A 20,479-nucleotide genomic window follows, 5' to 3' on the forward strand; every position below is an offset into this window, starting at 1 on the left:
GCATTGGTCCCAAGATAATTTGTGATCTATAATCAGACCAAGGTATTTATATTCTGTCACCATCTCAATCTCCTCTCCTTTGATCATGGATGGGGTGGATAGTGGAGGGTCTCGTCTAAAGTCAAAATGAACCTCTTTAGTCTTGGCTATGTTCAGAGTCAAATGTGAGGCCTCACACCATTTGACAAAGTAATTTAGAACTGGGCCGTATTCAACTTCATCGTGTCCCAGTAGGCTGACCACGGCGGTATCATCCGCAAATTTAATTATATACTGTCCAGGGTAACTGCTATGACAACAATCTGTGTATAAAATATATAAAAAGGTTGACAGCACGCTGCCCTGTGGTGTGCCAATAGAGGTGTAACGCACCTCTGACCTGGTACTTCCCACTCTTACCCTCTGCGATCTGCCTATAAGAAAACTCAGAATCCATGCAATTAATTTTGCGTCCATGTGGAAACGTTCCTTCAATCTGTCAGCCAGTATCAGTGGGTGTCAGCCATGCAGTATCAGCGTTTTCAGTGATATGGTCAAACCTCTTGGGGATTTTGGCTCAACCACTACTGTTGCAGGGAATTGCACAGTGCCTTATCGCAAAACCCCCCTTGGACAAACCGCTTTCTCTTTCCAGAGGATTAAACTATGGAATTCATTACCCACACATCTTAAATTATTATATTATTAACATAATTGGGATAATTTTAAATCCAAACTAAAGCAGTTTCTGAAGAGCAATCAGCCATGTACTCATGAGTGACTTTGTCACTTTTGTGTGTGTGTGCAGGGGCGGACTGGGAAAATAATTCAGGCCGGGCATTAGATACCAAGCAGGCCAGGCCGATACGGGCCGACGCGCGTGCCGGCGTCCGAAGGGCCAGGGAAAAATTTGGGCCGTTTGAAGCCCAATTTGGGCCGTTTGAAGCCAGATTTGGGCCGTTTGAAGCCCAATTTGGGTCATTTGAAGCCAGATTTGGGCCGTTTGAAGCCCAATTTGGGCCGTTTGAAGCCAGATTTGGGCCGTTTGAAGCCCAATTTGGGCCGAGTCCAATTTTACAATGAGATGCACCCACTTTAACCCTGAATGAAGTAATAAAACCACTAGTAAACCAGTAGGCGGCGCCTGGCCTGCTGTTCAGTGAGTGGCCTGACTGCGGGCACCAAAAAAAAATGTGTGTGTGTGTGTGTGTGTGTGTGTGTGTGTGTGTGTGTGTGTGTGTGTGTGTGTGTGTGTGTGCGTGCGTGTGTGTGCGCGCGCGCGTGCGTGAGTGCACGCGAGAACTCGCTGTTCTATGTTATACCTGTTCTCTATCTCTGTTTATTGTATATATTGTATTTTGCTTTAAATATTTGCTTTTAATAACATCTGGGACAAACATTGCAAATTATCTTTGGCTATAAATATGATATCAGTTTCTTGATTAATGTTCTATGAATATGTATCTGCCCACAAACAAACATGACATAAATAAATAAAATGATGATGATAATGATGATTATTATTGCATTTGCACATGCATAAGGCATGTTTGTTTGTAGTTTTCAAAGAGGTTTTGTTGTGTCTCTTTCCTCAGTAAAGTGAAGCCCAATTTGGGTCATTTAGAGCCCGATTTGGGCCGTTTGAAGCCAGATTTGGGCCGTTTGAAGCCCAATTTGGGCCGAGTCCAATTTTACAATGAGATGCACCCACTTTAACCCTGAATGAAGTAATAAAACCACTAGTAAACCAGTAGGCGGCGCCTGGCCTGCTGTTCAGTGAGTGGCCTGACTGCGGGCACCAAAAAAAGTGTGTGTGTGTGTGTGTGTGTGTGTGTGTGTGTGTGTGTGTGTGTGTGTGTGTGTGTGTGTGTCTGTGTGTGTGTGTGTGTGTGTGTGTGTGTGCGCGCACGCGTGCGTGCGTGCGAGAACTCGCTGTTCTATGTTATACCTGTTCTCTATCTCTGTTTATTGTATATATTGTATTTTGCTTTTAATATTTGCTTTTAATAACATCTGGGACAAACATTGCAAATTATCTTTGGCTATAAATATGATATCAGTTTCTTGATTAATGTTCTATGAATATGTATCTGCCCACAAACAAACATGACATAAATAAATAAAATGATGATGATAATGATGATTATTATTGCATTTGCACATGCATAAGGCATGTTTGTTTGTAGTTTTCAAAGAGGTTTTGTTGTGTCTCTTTCCTCAGTAAAGTCAACATGAATGTCTTCATTCATGCTTCAGGGTCTGCCAGTGTCAGTGTGTTGCCAAAGGAGGAAGGTAAACACACACACACACACACACACACACACACACACCCACACCCACCCACACACACACAGCCGTTGTGTGCCATGTCATTAAGTGACTAATCAAGGCCACAGGCCTCGATACAAATGATTGTATGCAACTGTAGAAAATAGGGTTTAAAGCAGCAGTAAACAATTTAGTAGTTCACAGAAAGCGCCCCTCTGTAGAGAATGTTTCTGACAGAATCCCCGGGTTCATGTGGATCCACCCAACCTGCTGTAAGATAAGATGATCTCTCCCATTTCACTGAAGATAACCTGATGAAGGTCTTTGTGCTGAAACCGTGTTCCTAGTCAAATATATTTGCAACTAGTCTGATTCACAGGAAGCAGGCTGCAGGTATAAGCTCTGCCATTGGCGCCGACCATTTCAGTTGAGAGAAGGGAAATCCCCCTATGTGTCTGCTCTAAAACGCCTCCGCTGCTGTGAAACAATGCTAGCTAACAAGCTAGCAACCTACACAATGTGGATTGTACAGGCCTGCTTGGTACGTTCGGTGGATGGTTGTAAAGATAACGAAGCATTTTCATGCATCTGCCCGATGATAGCCGTGGCCGGAGGCATTATGTTTTTGTCCATAGATTATGTTTATATCCGTACGTATGTCCGATTCTCAACGCAATATCTCAGGAACACGTTGACAGAATTGCTTCAAATTTGGCTCAAATGGAATTGGAATCAACGATGAACTGATTAGATTGTGACGGTCAAAGTTCAAGGTCACTGTGACCTCACGACCGCCATTTTCATGCTCGTCAACACGATATCTCAAGAACGGCTTGAGGGAATCTCTTAAAATTTGGCTCAAATGTCCACATGGACTCGAGGATGAACTGGTTAGATTTTGGTGAACAAAGGTAAGTTCAAGGTCACTGTGGCCGCATGTCCGTCTGTTCCATCAAAGAAGTTTATCAACTTTGAGAGGTAGATTGTGCAAAAGGAGAGGCTGAGCCTAATATTTCCTCCATTCAATGTGTATCACAGATGTGTCACAGATGTTTGTTTTCCTCTCAGGCCACCTAGAGATGCACAGCAGCGTTTTGAAACCTGAACCTCCCGGATATTATTACCGGGGCTTGTGGCGAGCCCTAGGGGGCCCCACAGTTCGCCAGTTCAACAACCCCACTGTCATCAGCAAGTGTCTGAGAGACAAGATGGTCCACATGTATGGAGACTCCACCGTCAGACAATGGTTTGAACACCTCACCTCTGTGCTGCCAGGTAAAGCTCTTGTAGCAGTTTGGATACTCTTAATCTTGTGTGTTGCATGCAGATGTTTGCAATGGAATAACGTTACTATGAATAACCTAATATTATGGTCTAAAATAGGCTAGCCACTATATGATCTTTCGGAAATCTGACTTTGCAAGACTAAAACAAAAGCCCCGTGATAAAAAATTGACGAGGTTTACCTGCATTACCCCCAAGAAGAGTAGGATATCTCGGAGTTTGCACATCAGATGCCAGTGCAAATGCCCATGTCATTTAATTCCACTCATGTTTAATTATAGGGGTGTGGTGGGGATCACTGCACAAGTCCGATCAAGGCGTCAGAGAAACAGTTAATATAATTTAGTTATAACTCACGTTAACATTGTAATATGAACTCACAAAGTTTGTTTACATTATTGAACAAAGGAATGGTGGCTTCAGGTGGGCTACAGCCGAGCGATATTGATGCAATGAAGCCACATAGCGTTTGCATGTTACATCGTACGTGACAGCAATTTCTTTCAATGTCAGCTATCAAGATTCAGTTGGTCAAAGAGGGGTTGTGAACCATAAGTATTTTATATGGCTATAGTGTGAGGATTTATCCATGTAGTTTTCAAGATGAAAGATCTACACCAGAATTTGGTATGGAAAACCAATACTTTCCCGCCCAACTCAACGTTGTCATCAATGTCATGCGACCGTTCTTTTAATACATCCATGCATGCGACCATCAAAGGGTACGTTTTTTTTTACGTTTTTTATCTATTGGCCTACGGCCGCCCTGCCAATATTCTGGCCACTGCTGCCACCGCACTGTTGTGTAGGCCTGTTCATATTTGGGAGAAGAGAACGCCATTAATATCACATGTCGCTTTGGGGTGTGTGTGTGTGTGTGTGTGTGTGTGTGTGAGAGAGAGAGAGAGAGAGAGAGTCAGTCAGTGTTGGGGGTAACGCATTACAAAAGGAACATTATAATATATGTAATATATTACTTTTAGCAATAACTTATATAATATAACTAATATAACTTATTACCAATATAGGATTTCAGTAATATTATATCAGTTAAGTCAACACAAGTTACATTTTTTTTTTTTTTTTTTTTTTAATCAAAGCAAATTTAAATAAAGACACAATAATTTCCTAATCAAATTGTGTTTTTAGACAAATAACCACTAGATGAAAATACAAAGGAAAAGGATAACATTTAGAATTTTGGACGGTTTACACCAAGGGCGTCGTTTTGGTCTCAAAGTTGGTACTGTAGGGTCGAGGACGGCATGAGGGGAGGCGGTGGTTTGAGGTTTTTTTTAACCTTTTTTAGCAATATTTAGAGGAATATCTCATTTTAAATGAAAAAAAATAGTTTTTTTAACCTTTTTTAGCCATATTTAGAGGAATATCTCATTTTAATCAACATTAGGATTATACTGTTGTGATGTCATTATTCAGTATCTTCTCCTTTTCTCAATAACTTTCATGTCACCACCTGCTCAGCTCTCTCACAGCATGATTGAGAGAGATTAAAAGCAGCACAGAGTAGGCTATCAGGGCTGAGAAGTGAAACGGCTTTCAGTAAAAATAAGTTTGGTGATTCATTCATGTGCTGATGTACGGTCGTTTGAGAGTGAAAGCGCACTCAGTACTGCACATAATAGCGTTTCATTGCGACTTTTCACGGGCTGTTCTCACTATATATTACCATTGTACAATAACATGCTGATCACTTCTGAGTATAAAAGCATCTGCCCCAGCGCGAGGTGGAGACTCGCGGAGCTCCACCCCACGGAGCTTGCTCGAGTATAATGAGCCCTTTAGCCGTGTTGTACTTATAAATGGCATCACAGTTCTTGCAATGAACAATGTCGTCTTTTAACTGGAAATGGTCCCACACAAAACTTCGCTTCGCTCTTGTCATTTCCTCGTCTGGGCTGGAGTGCTGAGCTGATCTCACCGCAGCCAGCCCAGTGAGACCACGCCCATAGCCCATTGGACTGGCACATTCAGTGGTGAAAAACAGAGGTAAATGTAACTTTGAACATAATGCAAATTAATTTCACTCGATAATGGTCGGGTCAATTCTATCCTTGCAAAATATGGGAAGACAATCTAAATGACCTATATAACTGCACTCCAAAGATAATGCAAATAAGGTTGCTTAAAAGTTGATAGGGACAATTGGACACCCTGAAATGTTGGTTGTGACATGTCACAACCAACCCTGTGCAAATCGATGCGCTTGGTTTACACTGACTTCAAGACGGTTGAAATTATTTTTCGGCATGGCTCCGGGCGATGTCATTCTGCTGCTGTTATTTTGGTGAAAGTAATGCAAAATTAGTGTAATAAGTAACGAGTTACTCTACACAGACAGTAATACTGTAAAGTAACTTTATTACTTTCAAATGAAAAGTAACTAGTAATAGTGAACGTAACTTGCCCAACGTGTGTGTGCGTGCGTGTGTGACTCCCCGACGAGGGAAGTGGGGAAGGCTATTGGGACGCTATTTAACGTTGGAAAAGATCAGCATTTGCTTTTTATTTTCTCCTACCTACTGTTGGTGTGAATATAATAAAATCTATCTATGGCAGACGGAGGGTCATGCACTTTGCTCCAGTCACTAAGGGAGGGTCAGAGATTTTTTTTGTAGCTCCAGGGAGGGTCAAGGAAAAACAAACAGTCACCCCGGTACCATCCCCCCCCCTGATAAATAACGAACAGTCCCTAAGAGCACCGTTAACTCCCACAGGAGTTACTGTAGCAACGCTCACTGTACGTTCATGTGTTTGCAAAAGGATCCGCTCAGCTCACGCTTTTATGAGCCTGTTCAATGAACGGCGCTCTTTTAGCGCGTTCATGCACAACACTGTGCACGGCCCTGCGTAGCATGGATGCATTAATTTCCATTTAAGGACCATTTAAATTAAATAAATCCATTAAGAATTGAAGATTGCAGAGGAGTTTGAAATGGATGTCTGTTCATATTACACACGGTTTTCGCTACTAATTAAAATGTTATGAGACAGTCAGCAATATGTTTATTTTTTGTTTATTTTCAATTAGTTTGTATTCTATTTTATTTTATCTGATATGTTGGCTTAAAGCTAGCCTAGGTAAACCCAGCCCCCATGTGACCTGCTCTCTCAGTTCCCAGTCACTAGCGTCTAGCGAACGGGCTATTCAAATCGATTTCTGGGGCGATTGAAAGACCCACGCAGACCCGCAGTCAATGAGTGACGGCGTGACTGCCAACATCAGTCCTGCCGTGATCGGCCAATCAGAGAGTGCGTCTTTGTCAATGACGTGTAACAGCTGCTGCGGCTTAAGCACTGGTAGCCATTAGCTTTTCGTCTTTTCAAAGCATAGCTCCCGAGCTAGCTACTTGCTATGGCTATGAACAGCAGCTACGTTGATGAAAATCAAGTGAGAACAGCGATCAGTTCAGTTCTAGCAAAAATAGACTCAGTCACTGCAATTAAACCAGAACAAGAGCGTGCACTAGTGGCGTTTCTCGGGGGGAAAGATGTGTTCGCCGTTCTCCCGACTGGGTTTGGGAAAAGTTTGATCTATCAACTGGCTCCGTTGGTGATGAAGACGATTTTTCCCACGAAGAACCCTATATATGCTGGCATCGGCTACACGAAAATTAACGTTATTAAATGCTGTAACGTTAACGGTAATTCTCATGTGTATGGTTTATTTAGCCTACTCAATCTCTCCTGAGATTATAACGTTAACCTGTTAGGACGCTGTGAGCTTGTGTATATAAGTCCAGAGAACTTGATGAAAACAAAGTGACAAAATATCCTGGCATCGGGTACACGAAAATTAACGTTATTAAATGCTGTAACGTTAACTGTAATTCTCATGTGTATTGTTTATTTAGCCTACTCAATCTCTCAGCCCATTTTGATGCTGAACCAAATGACCAGTCCGGCTGCAATGATTGATTTGTGAGGTTAATGGCAGCCAACAGAACTTCATATTGTAGCTAGAGAGAGTAATTTCAGACCACCAGATATCACCATATTTAATTTCAATAAATATAAAGCATTCATTGATTGAAGCAGAGTGCTGGTCGGTTAAGTTTCTCTGTAGTCATGTCCTCTGTTCGGTTTGTAGTTTCTTCTGTCTCGTCCAGCAGCTGCAGATGTCATCATCATTATCCACGTTATTGATGATTATTTATAAAAAAAATCTCATTGTGTAAATATTTTGTGAACGCACCAATAGTTAGAGAAGGAAACCTCTCTTTGCATTTTATTTTGTTTTTTAATAAAAGTACTTGTGATATCTCACGTGGCTTTGATTTATCATTGCAAATTTAGCCCAATTTGTAGAAAATGCAGATGTGAACAGCTAGGTTTAATGACAAATATGGAATATCACCCAAGGAAATACCACGGTTTAATGCCAACAGATAAACCATACAGATGTGTTGTAATTGTGACACAAATAAGGGAGCAGAGACATGGTTTTCAAGTATAACACAATGTACAACTTTTATTCAAAGACAGGATTGAAAAATATAGGTCACTTGTATTCACTTCAGACAAGACAGGACACTACGATAAAGTCTGAAATTTACCTAGATTTGCTATAAGAATTGACATTTCAGCTTGTCACCTGATGTCATTATTAATGGACAGTAGGCCTACAGTAGTAAAGATTTTGAAAATTTTGATTAATCAATCCAAGTCAGAAACAACATGTGCTGTGAGCCTTTTAGAATTCAAAAACCTTACTTTCAACAATTAACTAGCCTGCACTAACTACTGCACAGTAACGTGTACAAATATTGAACGCAACAGTCTCGTTCTAGCGAACCCCTCAGCTGAATTCACGTTGGAATATGATATCAAGGCTTGATACATTTGATTGTACTCATACAGCAGTGTGGAGCTAACATCTAGCTAGGTTGCATCTGGAATATGATCTGGATTATGTATAATACAGTATAACACTACGCTCACTAGGTCATGACATTCACGTTAACGCTATAGCCTCCAAAAATCTACTGTAGCTAGCTAGCGTTAAATAGGTTTATCTGTAACCACGCTGAAAAGTGAGGGCATTAACGTTAATATTTCTAGCTAGGTCAAACACACCTTAACGTTATGAGTGTGGCCGTTTTTGATTAACATTAAGTCCACGATCAAGTCTAGCATTTCGGTATATTCCTACCTCTTAACATCTAGCTAGCTAGGTTGGATCTGGAATATGATATCAAGGCTTGATACATTTGATTGTAGCTACTCATACAGCAGTGTGGAGCTTATCTAGCTAGGTTGCATCTGGAATATGATATCAAGCCAGTAATGTCAGGTCTCAGTCGCATTCACGCTAACCTCTTAACGTCTAGCTATAGCTAGGTTACATCTGGATTATGTATAATATACAGTATAATACTACGCTCACTAGGTCATGACATTCACATTAACGCCTCCAAAAATCTACTGTAGCTAGCTAGCGTTAAATAGGTTTATCTGTAACCACGCTGAAATGTGAGGTCATTAATGTTAATATTTCAATTAGGTCAAACACACCTTACCGTTATGACTGCGGCCGTTTTTGATTAACATTAGCGTTAAGTCCATGATCAAATCTAGCATTTCGGTATATTCAGTGTGTGTGTGTGTGAAAAGGATGTTAGCATGCTAGCATTATTAGCACAGAATGTATACAGTCCATGGTACAACGTTAGTCCTGAGGCGAACAGCGCCGGAGGATGAAGTCTGCAGACTGGCAAAGGCTCTTGCGTTCAGTGTCTGTGGTTTTATTGGCGTTGCTACCAGCGTTGGTTGTTCTGAGCTTGATTCTTCACTCCGTTTCCATTTCTGGAGAGTATTCAATGTTTCCTCTGCTCTTGAAATGAAATTGGAACACGTTTGGCAAATCCGACATGATTTGCTCTCCTGTTGGTGTAGTTTCACACCAACCCTCTCCAGGCGTAGAAATACCCCCTTCTCGAGTGGTTTGCAGCTGCCCAACTTGCCTTTAGAACGAAGGTTCCTCTTACACAACCTGCAAAAATCGTTCACATTGGTGCTAGCCATCGCGCTGCTGTTGTGGTCGTTAGCTAGCAGTAGCCTAGTGAATGAAATTGTAGGTACTGGCGTGCTAACAACAAAGGTCGCAGAGTGATGACGCCATCTGCTGCACTGCGCATGTGCTCTGTGCACTAAGCTGGTTGGATGACGGTTGCGTAATGGAGTGGTCTATCGGGGGGGGGGGGGGGGGGGGCGCAACAACCGCTAGAAATCGATTACCATAGGTGGGATTCCAGACCCTAGTGACTGAGAGCAGGTCTGAGAGCAGGTCACGTGGGGGATGGGTTTACCCAGGCTAGCTTAAAGCTGTAGGAAATTATTTGTGTTTATACAGACGCTCTATGCACGTGTCTACTGTCTACAATTGAGGGGACTTTTTTGGAATTAATATAATGTATGGTAACACTTTACTTGGATAGTCCGTCTACAGATAGTCTACAGAGTATTAGTAACGTTTCAACAGCTTATTAGTTGACATTCAACAATTGGTCAATTCAACTTCATCTGTAGATGTTTAACAGATGATCTATAGAGTATATATGACAATTCATGAACATAGTCTACAGAGTATTAGTAACATTTCAACAGCGTATTAGTTGACATTCAACAATTCATCAATTCAGCTTCATCTGTAGATGTGTAACAGATGATATATAGAGTATTATGTCACACTTCATAGAGTAGGCTATATGTGACAATTCATGAACATAGTCTACAGAGTAGGCCTATTAGTAACGTTTCAACAGCTTATTAGTTGACAGTCAACAATTCATCAATTCAGCTTCATCTGTAGATGTTTAACAGATGATCTATAGAGTATTTTGTGACAATTCATGAACATAGTCTACAGAGTATTAGTAACGTTTCAACAGCTTATTCGTTGAAATTCATCAATTCAGCTTCGTCTGTAGATGTTTAACAGATGATCTATAGAGTATATGTAACAATCCTGTTTCTTCTGTGTTGTAGATTCTTCTCCTCTGGGCATCGCCACCCCTTCCTCACCTGCCTGGACATCTGTCAGCTGTCTGTCAGCCCGTCTGACTGCTCGGCCTGGATCACAAACACCGCATGGCTTCCAGCTCCCATCCATCTTATCATTTACATCCCCTTGACCACCATCGTTTTGCAAATAAACCTTTTACTCTATATTACTATATTACTCTATAGAGTAATAACAGTCCATGAACATATTCTCAGAATACATTAGTTGAACTTGAATCACTCACTGAACAAACCATGAGTGGAGTACGAGTATTGCCTTGTCCATGTAGTGCATTCATAAACCCGTTGCTCTTACCACAGAATTTCAACTACATCATGTAAACGTTACGTTGACCATCACTTGCATAACCACTAAACATCTGTACATTTTCATTTGGACTATCCAAGTAAAGTGAAAACTAGTTGACAGTCTAGAAATTCACCTACATATATATGGAACTTGATTCTTGCATAACCACTAAACATCTGTACATTTTCATTTGGACTATCCAAGTAAAGTGAAAACTAGTTGACAGTCTACAGGCTATTTATACCCATGCTATTTATGAAAACGTTAACTGTACAGATGACGCAGAGTTACAAAGTTGTACAAAAAGTTTATTTCTCCACACACATACTGTAACTTAAAAAAGATGGACTGATGGATGGATTTAATCAAAACAAAATGGTATGAGGCCAGCAATACATGCCTTAGGCTATTACACTTAATTATAACACTTAAGTCTTAATTTCACACACCTGCTTAAACAGTGAGGGGACACATCCTAATGATTAGCCTAGTCCCAGGTCATCACTATACTTTTTTGCTTTGGACAAACCGGGTCGTCCAGCAGAACTCCCACAATGGCTGAAAGCCGCACCACACCACAGCACAGTGCAACATTCAAGTAAGCCAGCAGCACGGTAGGGGGAAGGGGTGGGATTGGTGGACCTGAAGCATTACTGACTTCCAACTTTGTCTTCGTAGAGAGCTGGTTTGAGCCCAGACGTGTCTAGATTTTAACCCCGTTTTAACAGTGTTTAAGCCAAACAACCTGGCTAAGGTTAGGCAAGTAAAACAACTTGGTTGGGTTTAGGCAACCATAACCCTTTAGTTGCCTAACCTTAACCAAGTTGTTTTGCTTGCCTAAACCCAACCAAGTTGTTTTACTTCCCTAACCTTATCCAGGAAATTTGACAGCCTTTTCAACTAGGAAACGATGTCGACCAGCCTCGCATTACCTTGCAGGCCAGCCAGTGGGCAGGGAGAAGGTGGTTACATGCTGCCACTCCGACGTGCTGCCACTCCGAAATATCGGCACTCAGAAAGGGGGTCTATATTCCCCGTTTTTCACTAACCTCTCCCAGACCCAACGCCAAACCTAACCTCCCCCCATGCCTAAACCTAACCTCCCCCAGACCCTAACCCAAAACCTAACCTCTCCCACCCCCACGCCTAAACCTAAGGTCGGCATTGCGGCTTCTAAGGTGAACGACCGCCAGTCCGAATAATGGAAGTTAACGTTCGGAGTGGCAGGGCGTCGGAAAGGCAGAGGAACCCCGGAGAGGGTAGGATCTGCATAGTCACGCCGAGGGAACTAGACAAATCATCAACATAGGGAATAAGAACACGTTGAAACTTGTCACCCTTAACAAAGCACATGAACAATCCAAATCCACATTGAACGACAATCCAAATAATAGCCAACTTAAATAAATAAATAAATAAAATAAAATAAAATAAAAAGCAGACACAAGATTGTGTGTGAAGTGTCACTCTATCGGGTGTAAAACGGCAGCAATTCTTTCTTCTTCTTCATTGCCATGGGAGTTCTGCTGGACGACCCGGTTCGTCCAAAGCAAAAAAGTATAGTGATGACCTGGGACTAGGCTAATCATTAGGATGTGTCCCCTCACTGTTTAAGCAGGTGTGTGAAATTAAGACTTAAGTGTTATAATTAAGTGTAATAGCCTAAGGCATGTATTGCTGGCCTCATACCATTTTGTTTTGACTAAATCCATCCATCAGTCCATCTTTTTTAAGTTACAGTATGTGTGTGGAGAAATAAACTTTTTGTACAACTTTGTAACTCTGCGTCATCTGTACAGTTAACGTTTTCATAAATAGCATGGGTATAAATAGCCTGTAGACTGTCAACTAGTTTTCACTTTACTTGGATAGTCCAAATGAAAATGTACAGATGTTTAGTGGTTATGCAAGAATCAAGTTCCATATATATGTAGGTGAATTTCTAGACTGTCAACTAGTTTTCACTTTACTTGGATAGTCCAAATGAAAATGTACAGATGTTTAGTGGTTATGCAAGTGATGGTCAACGTAACGTTTACATGATGTAGTTGAAATTCTGTGGTAAGAGCAACGGGTTTATGAATGCACTACATGGACAAGGCAATACTCGTACTCCACTCATGGTTTGTTCAGTGAGTGATTCAAGTTCAACTAATGTATTCTGAGAATATGTTCATGGACTGTTATTACTCTATAGAGTAATATAGTAATATAGAGTAAAAGGTTTATTTGCAAAACGATGGTGGTCAAGGGGATGTAAATGATAAGATGGATGGGAGCTGGAAGCCATGCGGTGTTTGTGATCCAGGCCGAGCAGTCAGACGGGCTGACAGACAGCTGACAGATGTCCAGGCAGGTGAGGAAGGGGTGGCGATGCCCAGAGGAGAAGAATCTACAACACAGAAGAAACAGGATTGTTACATATACTCTATAGATCATCTGTTAAACATCTACAGACGAAGCTGAATTGATGAATTTCAACGAATAAGCTGTTGAAACGTTACTAATACTCTGTAGACTATGTTCATGAAGTGTCACAAAATACTCTATAGATCATCTGTTAAACATCTACAGATGAAGCTGAATTGATGAATTGTTGACTGTCAACTAATAAGCTGTTGAAACGTTACTAATAGGCCTACTCTGTAGACTATGTTCATGAATTGTCACATATAGCCTACTCTATGAAGTGTGACATAATACTCTATAGATCATCTGTTACACATCTACAGATGAAGCTGAATTGATGAATTGTTGAATGTCAACTAATACGCTGTTGAAATGTTACTAATACTCTGTAGACTATGTTCATGAATTGTCATATATACTCTATAGATCATCTGTTAAACATCTACAGATGAAGTTGATTTGATGAATTGTTGAATGTCAACTAATAAGCTGTTGAAACGTTACTAATACTCTGTAGACCAGGGGTGTCAGACTCATATTAGGTAGAGGGCCGGATTTGTTCAACTGAGACCTCATGGGGGCCGGATTTTTTTTTTACTCAAATCAATTCGACTCATTTACCCATTTACTTCACAAAATAAATACTGCTCTTTCCATTTCTCTTGAAACTGCCTGCATTCCGTGTCAACCTTTCTCTTTTTCGACAGCATCTTGTTCAGGGGCGGACTGGGATCATAATTCAAGCCGGGCATTAGATACCAAGCAGGCCAGGCCGATACGGGCCGACGTGCGTGCCGGCGTCCGAAAAATTTGGGCCGTTTAAAGCTCAATTTGGGCCGTTTGAAGCCAGATTTGGGCCGTTTGAAGCCCGATTTGGGCCGTTTGAAGCCCAATTTGGGCCAAGTCCAATTTTACAATGAGATGCACCCACTTTAACCCTGAATAAAGTAATAAAACCACTAGTAAACCAGTAGGCGGCGCCTGGCCTGCTGTTCAGTGCAGGGATAGCGGAACGCATCTGAACTTGGGGGGGCCGGGGGGCGTGTCGGGGGGGCGTGTCCCCCCCCCCTCACACACACACGTCTGTGAACCACCATCATTGATTATTATTATTATCATCATATAAAGATTTTGGTCGTTTGAAGCCAGATTCATATAGGAATATCTCATTTTAAATTAACATTAGGATTAGACGGTTGTGATTTCAGTATTCAGTCTTAACAATCATATATTTGCTCCTTTTCTCACTCCTATGTCACCACCTGCTCTCACTGCAGGGTTTGAGATTCAACTTTTTTTTTATCACCAGCCAATATGGCTGCTAGATTTTAAAGTTACGAGCCAATTAATTTCAACTAGCCAAAATGTTTTTCTTGAAATAAACCAGAATATGAGGGCGACTGGGTTTTACAGCAGGGCTATTCAACTAAATTGTTCAGGGGGCCACATTGTCAGAAACCTAAGGGACCGGGGGCCGGACCGTTCCCCGAGCCAGTACACTTGACACAATGCGCCACCATATTTTTGCAGCCGCGCTGGAACTATTATTAAGTAGGGGGTGCTGTAAGGAATGGAATCTCGGCAGCGCCAAAGAAAATGTTATGTTTTTTGGACTTTTATCCATATTTAGAAGAATATTTAATTTTAAATTAACATTAGGATTATACTGTTGTGATGTCATTATTCAGTATCTTCTCCTTTTCTATTATTAGTATTAGTATTAATATTAAATACTGAGTATCTCATGAAAAACTATTAATATTGCATCTTTTGTGTTTAGCTCCGTCTCACAGCAGGCCCGGCTCCAGAACCAAATTACAGAGGGGGCCTGCCCCTAGCTTGGCGGGGCCAAGGGGGGTCCGGGGGGATTCTCCCCCGGAAGAAGATTTTGTACATTTTAAAGTAAAATTCGTCAAACTGGTGCATTTGAGAGCAAAAGGAAGAGGCTAAATCTATGAGGAACTACACACATCTCTAATGTGTTGTGACTTTACAAATAGGCCTACACAATTAATATTAAATGTATTTACACATTGTGCACAAATTGCATTCATTGTGACAAATTTACAATAGTTAATTAATATCCAGCCAGAATCATTGCAAATGGAGGTTCAAAGTAACAGTTAGCAATAGCATTCAGTTAATCAATGCCTAATGACAGCCAGATTCCGTTTTAAACTTTAAAACTTTAAAACGGAAAAACGTTTTTAGCACACACAAAAAAAAAAAAAAAAATTGAATGGGGGGGCCAGTTTAGGGAATGGGGGGGCCCGGCCCGGTCAGGCCCCCCTCCAATGCCGGGCCTGTCTCACAGCATTGTAACATTGTAGTGCAGCAAGAAAGGAAAACTACTGTAAACATTTGAACCACATTTCTTGTTTAGAACCTATAGCTAGCAACATCGCCATCTCCTGAAAAACATTAATATTGCACCTTTCTTGTGGCTACATCACAGCATCTACTGAAAAACATTTATAGTGGATCTGACTTGTTTAGTTCACTTTAGATTCACATCACATCTGAAAAACAACCAGTCGAGTGTAATAAGTAAATGAGGTTTAATTGTAAAAAAAAAATCTAAAAAAAATAAATAAAAAAAAAATAAAAAAAAATTGGGAACTGAAAAGTACCCGGGCCGCGGCCCGGGTGGCCCGGGCGGTCCGCGATCCCTGGTTCAGTGAGTGGCCTGACTGCGGGCACGATTTTTTTTTTTTTTTTTTTTTTTGCAGGCCAGGCCAGGCCAGGCCAGGCCAGGCCACCGGGCATTTGCCCGACGTGCCGGATTATGCAGTCCGCGCCTGATCTTGTTGATTCTTTTGTTTTTTGGTAGGTAGCTGAATGCGCGATTCAATTCCAGCGTGGCATCATGGCGGCTTTGTTTACACCTGATGACCTACTGACATACTTCCTTGTAGTGCAGGTTAATTAACTTATGAATGAACTCTTAGCTTGCTTATTAGCCACACGACACGTAGTTCATGATAATGGGGTGCGAATTTAATAATAATAATAATAAAAAATAAAAAATAAAAAAAAATATTCCAAAACATCTCGCGGGCCGGATGAAACCTGCCCGCGGGCCGTATCCGGCCCGCGGGCCGTATCTCTGACATCCCTGCTGTAGACTATCTGTAGACGGACTATCCAAGTAAAGTGTTACCATGTAGGCTACATGCCATGATTATGTTCTTTATAGGCTATACCCTGCTATCAATTGTTTTTAAGCTAAAAAAACACAGATATAATATTTGACCAGAATTTCCCATTTGCCCGGCACACTGAAATCTGGCAGGACACAGTGACCGGCACCAGTTCTTTCTATTGCAAGGCAGTCACTGTGCAACGCAGGTTAAGTTAGACACTACCCACTAGCTAGCAACACAGGCTATCTCCTGTTTAACTCACATAGCAAGTTTGCTAGATGTAAAACACAATTTTCTCAACAACCAAGCAACAGATTTGAAAACTCATTTTACCATTGGCATTAGCATGACTTGCAACCCGTTCTCACTCCGAGCGCGTAGCATATTGACGCTTTGTCCCGTCCCTTGTGCGTCGCTTGTTACTAACATGGTACCCTTGAGCGACCCATGAAACGACTTGGGCTTTCCGACTAAACTCAATGTAAACCCATGGAAGTCATCTTTGACGCTTATGGCAACTGCTCCCCCATTAGCCTAACTGCTCCCCCATTAGGGTGGTGCCATGGCACGAGTCCGATACCTCACGAGTCCGACACCTCACGAGTCCGAAAAAAGAGGCTAACTTCCGCCAGACCCTAACCCAAAACCTAACCTCTCCCACCCCCACGCCTAAACCTAACCTCCCCCAGACCCTAACCCAAAACCTAACCTCTCCCACCCCCACGCCTAAACCTAACCTCCCCCAGACCCTAACCCAAAACCATGAGGTGTCGGACTCGTGAGGTATCGGACTCGTGAGGTATCGGACTAGGGGGCAGTCCCCATTAGGGTCTGGAGGAGCTAACCTCTCCCAGACCCTAACCCTAAACCTAACCTCTCCCACCCCCCATGCCTAAACCTAACCTCCCCCAGACCCTAACCCTAACCTCTCCCACCCCCCCATGCCTAAACCTAACCTCCCCAAGACCCTAACCCTAAACCTATAACTCTCCCACCCCCCACGCCTAAACCTAACCTCCCCCCAGACCCTAATGGGGGAGCAGTTGACTAATGGGGGAGCAGTTAGGCTAATGGGGGAGCAGTTGCCATAAGCATCAAAGATGACTTCCATGGGTTTGCATTGAGTTTAGTCGGAAAGCCCAAGTCGTTTCATGGGTCGCTCAAGGGTACCATGTTAGTAACAAGTGACACACAAGGGACGGGACAAAGCGTCAATATGCTATGTACTCAGAGTGAGAACGTGTTGCTTGTACAGATAGCTCGTGTTTCAGTCATTCAGTGTTGTTTTGACAGTAGTGTGAGAGTAGTTGCTAACTATACTAGTTGGTAACTATGAATCAAACCGGTCTGCAGCGCTAACAACGAGCCAACCACATATTTCCCTGCATCCACAGTGCATCCAACTACAGCATGGAAGCCACGCCGTTATTAGACTCTGTCTTGTTTCTTTTTTCTGTGTTAGACCTGAAGGAGTTTGACCTGCATGTCAGCTCGAAGAAGTCCGGACCACTCATGGCCATCGACAACAAGCGCAACATCATGGTGAAGTGGCGCTTACACAGCGTTCCGATCCGGTCCAAAAACGTCCCTATCTGCGACTTGCGCTACATCGCCAATGAGCTGGACAACCTGGCTGGAGGCAGCCACACCGTCGTGGTCTTCGGCATCTGGGCCCACTTCAGCTCTTTCCCCATCGAGGTGTACCTCTGGCGGCTGCAGGGCATCCGCAGGGCTGTGCGGCGGCTGCTGGACCGGGCTCCCGGAACGCTGGTGGTCATTCGGACCGGAGGCCTGATGAGCTATACGGGGAACGGGGCACTGATCACCAGCAATTGGTACCTACTGCAGCACGACAAGGTGCTCCGGGCCATGTTCAAAGGCTTGAATGTCCACCTGGTGGATGCCTGGGACATGACACTCGCCCACCACCTGCCCCACAACATCCACCCTCCACCCCCCATCATCAAGAACATGATCAACGTTATCTTGTCCTACATCTGTCCACATGCAGTAAAATAGCTGTGTGGCGGAATTAAAAATAAAAAATAAAGAAAAAAATGGCACTTGTTCTCTCCTGACTAGATCCTTACTTGTGTTGTATTAAACTCTCATGTCATGTGTACCTCGCTTTGTATATAGGCGTCTGCCAAAGTGGCGACGGGGCTCCAACCGGGTTGCTGTAGTCCCGGGAGCATATATCATTAAGCCGTGCGACACCAAAACACAAAACACTACGGCTATTCGACACAGCACAGAAGCTCATTGAAACCGTTGCTGCTCTGAACATTTAGGCTACAATGCAAGAACATAGCTTTGATTTCAAAGGTGGAGGGGACACATTTTGTACAGGCCCACATTCTCAGGCCCAAGAAGTGCCTGCCGTTCCGTTTTTTTTAAAACATAGCTTTAGTTTTTGGACTTCAAAAAGTGCAGGGGTCCAATACTGCCAAGTGTGGTGAACCTTTTTTGGACAAACAAAGTGACTGCTGGTCGCAGCTAAAAAAGTATGTGATGAGTCTAATGAATTCAAGCAGTATCAGTACAAAAATGATCCCTTTAAGATGGCTGCCTTTGATATCATTTCTTAATCTATACAGAATCTGTGTGGTGTGTGTTTTGATATACCGTAATTGGTAGCATACAGTATGTGTGTAATAGTTTGTCAATATTTGCAATAAAAGATCTGGTACTTGTTTGTCATGAAAGTGCATTAATTAACTGGATGAATTGTGTAGATAGGAAGGTCTGCTTTAGACCCATTTAGAAGAGATATTGTTTTAGCTCAGTATCGGGGGGTGGGGGGGAGTTTGACTAATCTCTAATAGACACAATGTTTTATTATAGAGCTAATACCCAAAATAGTGTCTCTTGTATTGATAAATGGATACAGCCTTGATGCAGTCAGTACCAATAACAAAATAATTAAGAAATTTACCACGAGAGGAAGGGGGTTGTGGCCACATTTACCACTGGTACAGGGTTGTGGCACGAGGCGAATTCTTTTCTACAATAGCTACCACATAATATAAAAAATACACAATTGTAACATTCAATTCATTTATTTACAATCATTACTGGTTTCAGAATACATTTATCCTTCCGCCACAGAATATAGTTCCATTGACAGTCCCAGGTTCACTCCGTGACAACTCAAGCTCAGCCAGTTCTCTCTCCCCAATTTCACCATGTCGTTCTTTGTTCACTTCACCTTCATCTTCATCTAACCACTGCTCAAAACTCAATCCACCCAGTAAATCAAACGTTACTACGAAATCGGACATTTCCTTGTTAGAGATTTGTAGACTGACAGGCTAACAGTGGGAGGAGTCAGCACAGGTGTTCTTCATTCATCAGGGAGCGGAGTGATACTGCGGTTGGAGCCGAACTGTAGATTGTTGGCCTATTTACCACTGTTGCTAGCCAATCAGAATCCAGTATTCACTCATGCTGTTGTAGAATATGGGGTTTTATAATGTTGCCAATGCATTGTATTCTTTGAAGTTTTCTTAAAAGTAGATAATAAGCATCCGGGTAGTGTAGAGGTAAAAGCACTCGCCTATCAGACGTGGCCCAATTCCAAGGCAAAAAAAAAGGTAGAAAATATCGCTGGCACCAGCTGGGTCCAGTTGTTCAGAAGTCATCTTATCGGATTGGATCAAACATTCTGAAATCAAGTAACACATTTGATAAAGTAGACATAGAATAATCCCCCAAACAGCTGTGTAGTAATATCCCTATTTTCTGTGAATTATTCACTTCCTGTCCTCACCAACCTCACTTCCTTTCCCCTCCTTCGCTCATCACTAATTGGATCTGGTTTTCACCATTTGTCACCCCTCATTTACCTGATTAAGTTCAGCTGATCACTATTGGAAGACTGCATTCACTCAGTTATGGTAAGAGGAGTTTATTTTACTGTAGTTCTTATTCTACATCCATGTTAGTTTAATTGAGATGTGAGACTAATTTGATGTTTTTGTGTTTCTTTCTAACTCAAAGTCAAACAATGACATCATCAGAGATGAACCAGTCAAAAGTAGTTTCTAACAATTGCGTCCATTATTGG

The 20,479-nt window shown here is 42.2% G+C and overlaps 1 protein-coding gene across 1 annotated transcript in view; it reads left to right on the forward strand.

Annotated features, from left to right (window-relative positions):
- LOC310798857 (NXPE family member 3-like) overlaps positions 1-18,432 on the forward strand; it is a gene marked incomplete at both ends in the record, with an annotated part of 29,502 nt that extends 11,070 nt beyond the window's left edge. The window contains 3 exons of the mRNA XM_083661422.1: positions 2,201-2,271; positions 3,316-3,522; positions 17,876-18,432. Coding sequence (XP_083517548.1) covers positions 2,201-2,271; positions 3,316-3,522; positions 17,876-18,432 — 835 coding nt within the window. The remainder of the gene's footprint in view (positions 1-2,200; positions 2,272-3,315; positions 3,523-17,875) is intronic.
- Between the last annotated feature and the right edge of the window lie 2,047 nt (positions 18,433-20,479).

Source organism: Poromitra crassiceps (genome assembly GCF_964638095.1).
Source record: "Poromitra crassiceps genome assembly, chromosome: 2".
Lineage (NCBI taxonomy): Eukaryota > Metazoa > Chordata > Actinopteri > Beryciformes > Melamphaidae > Poromitra > Poromitra crassiceps.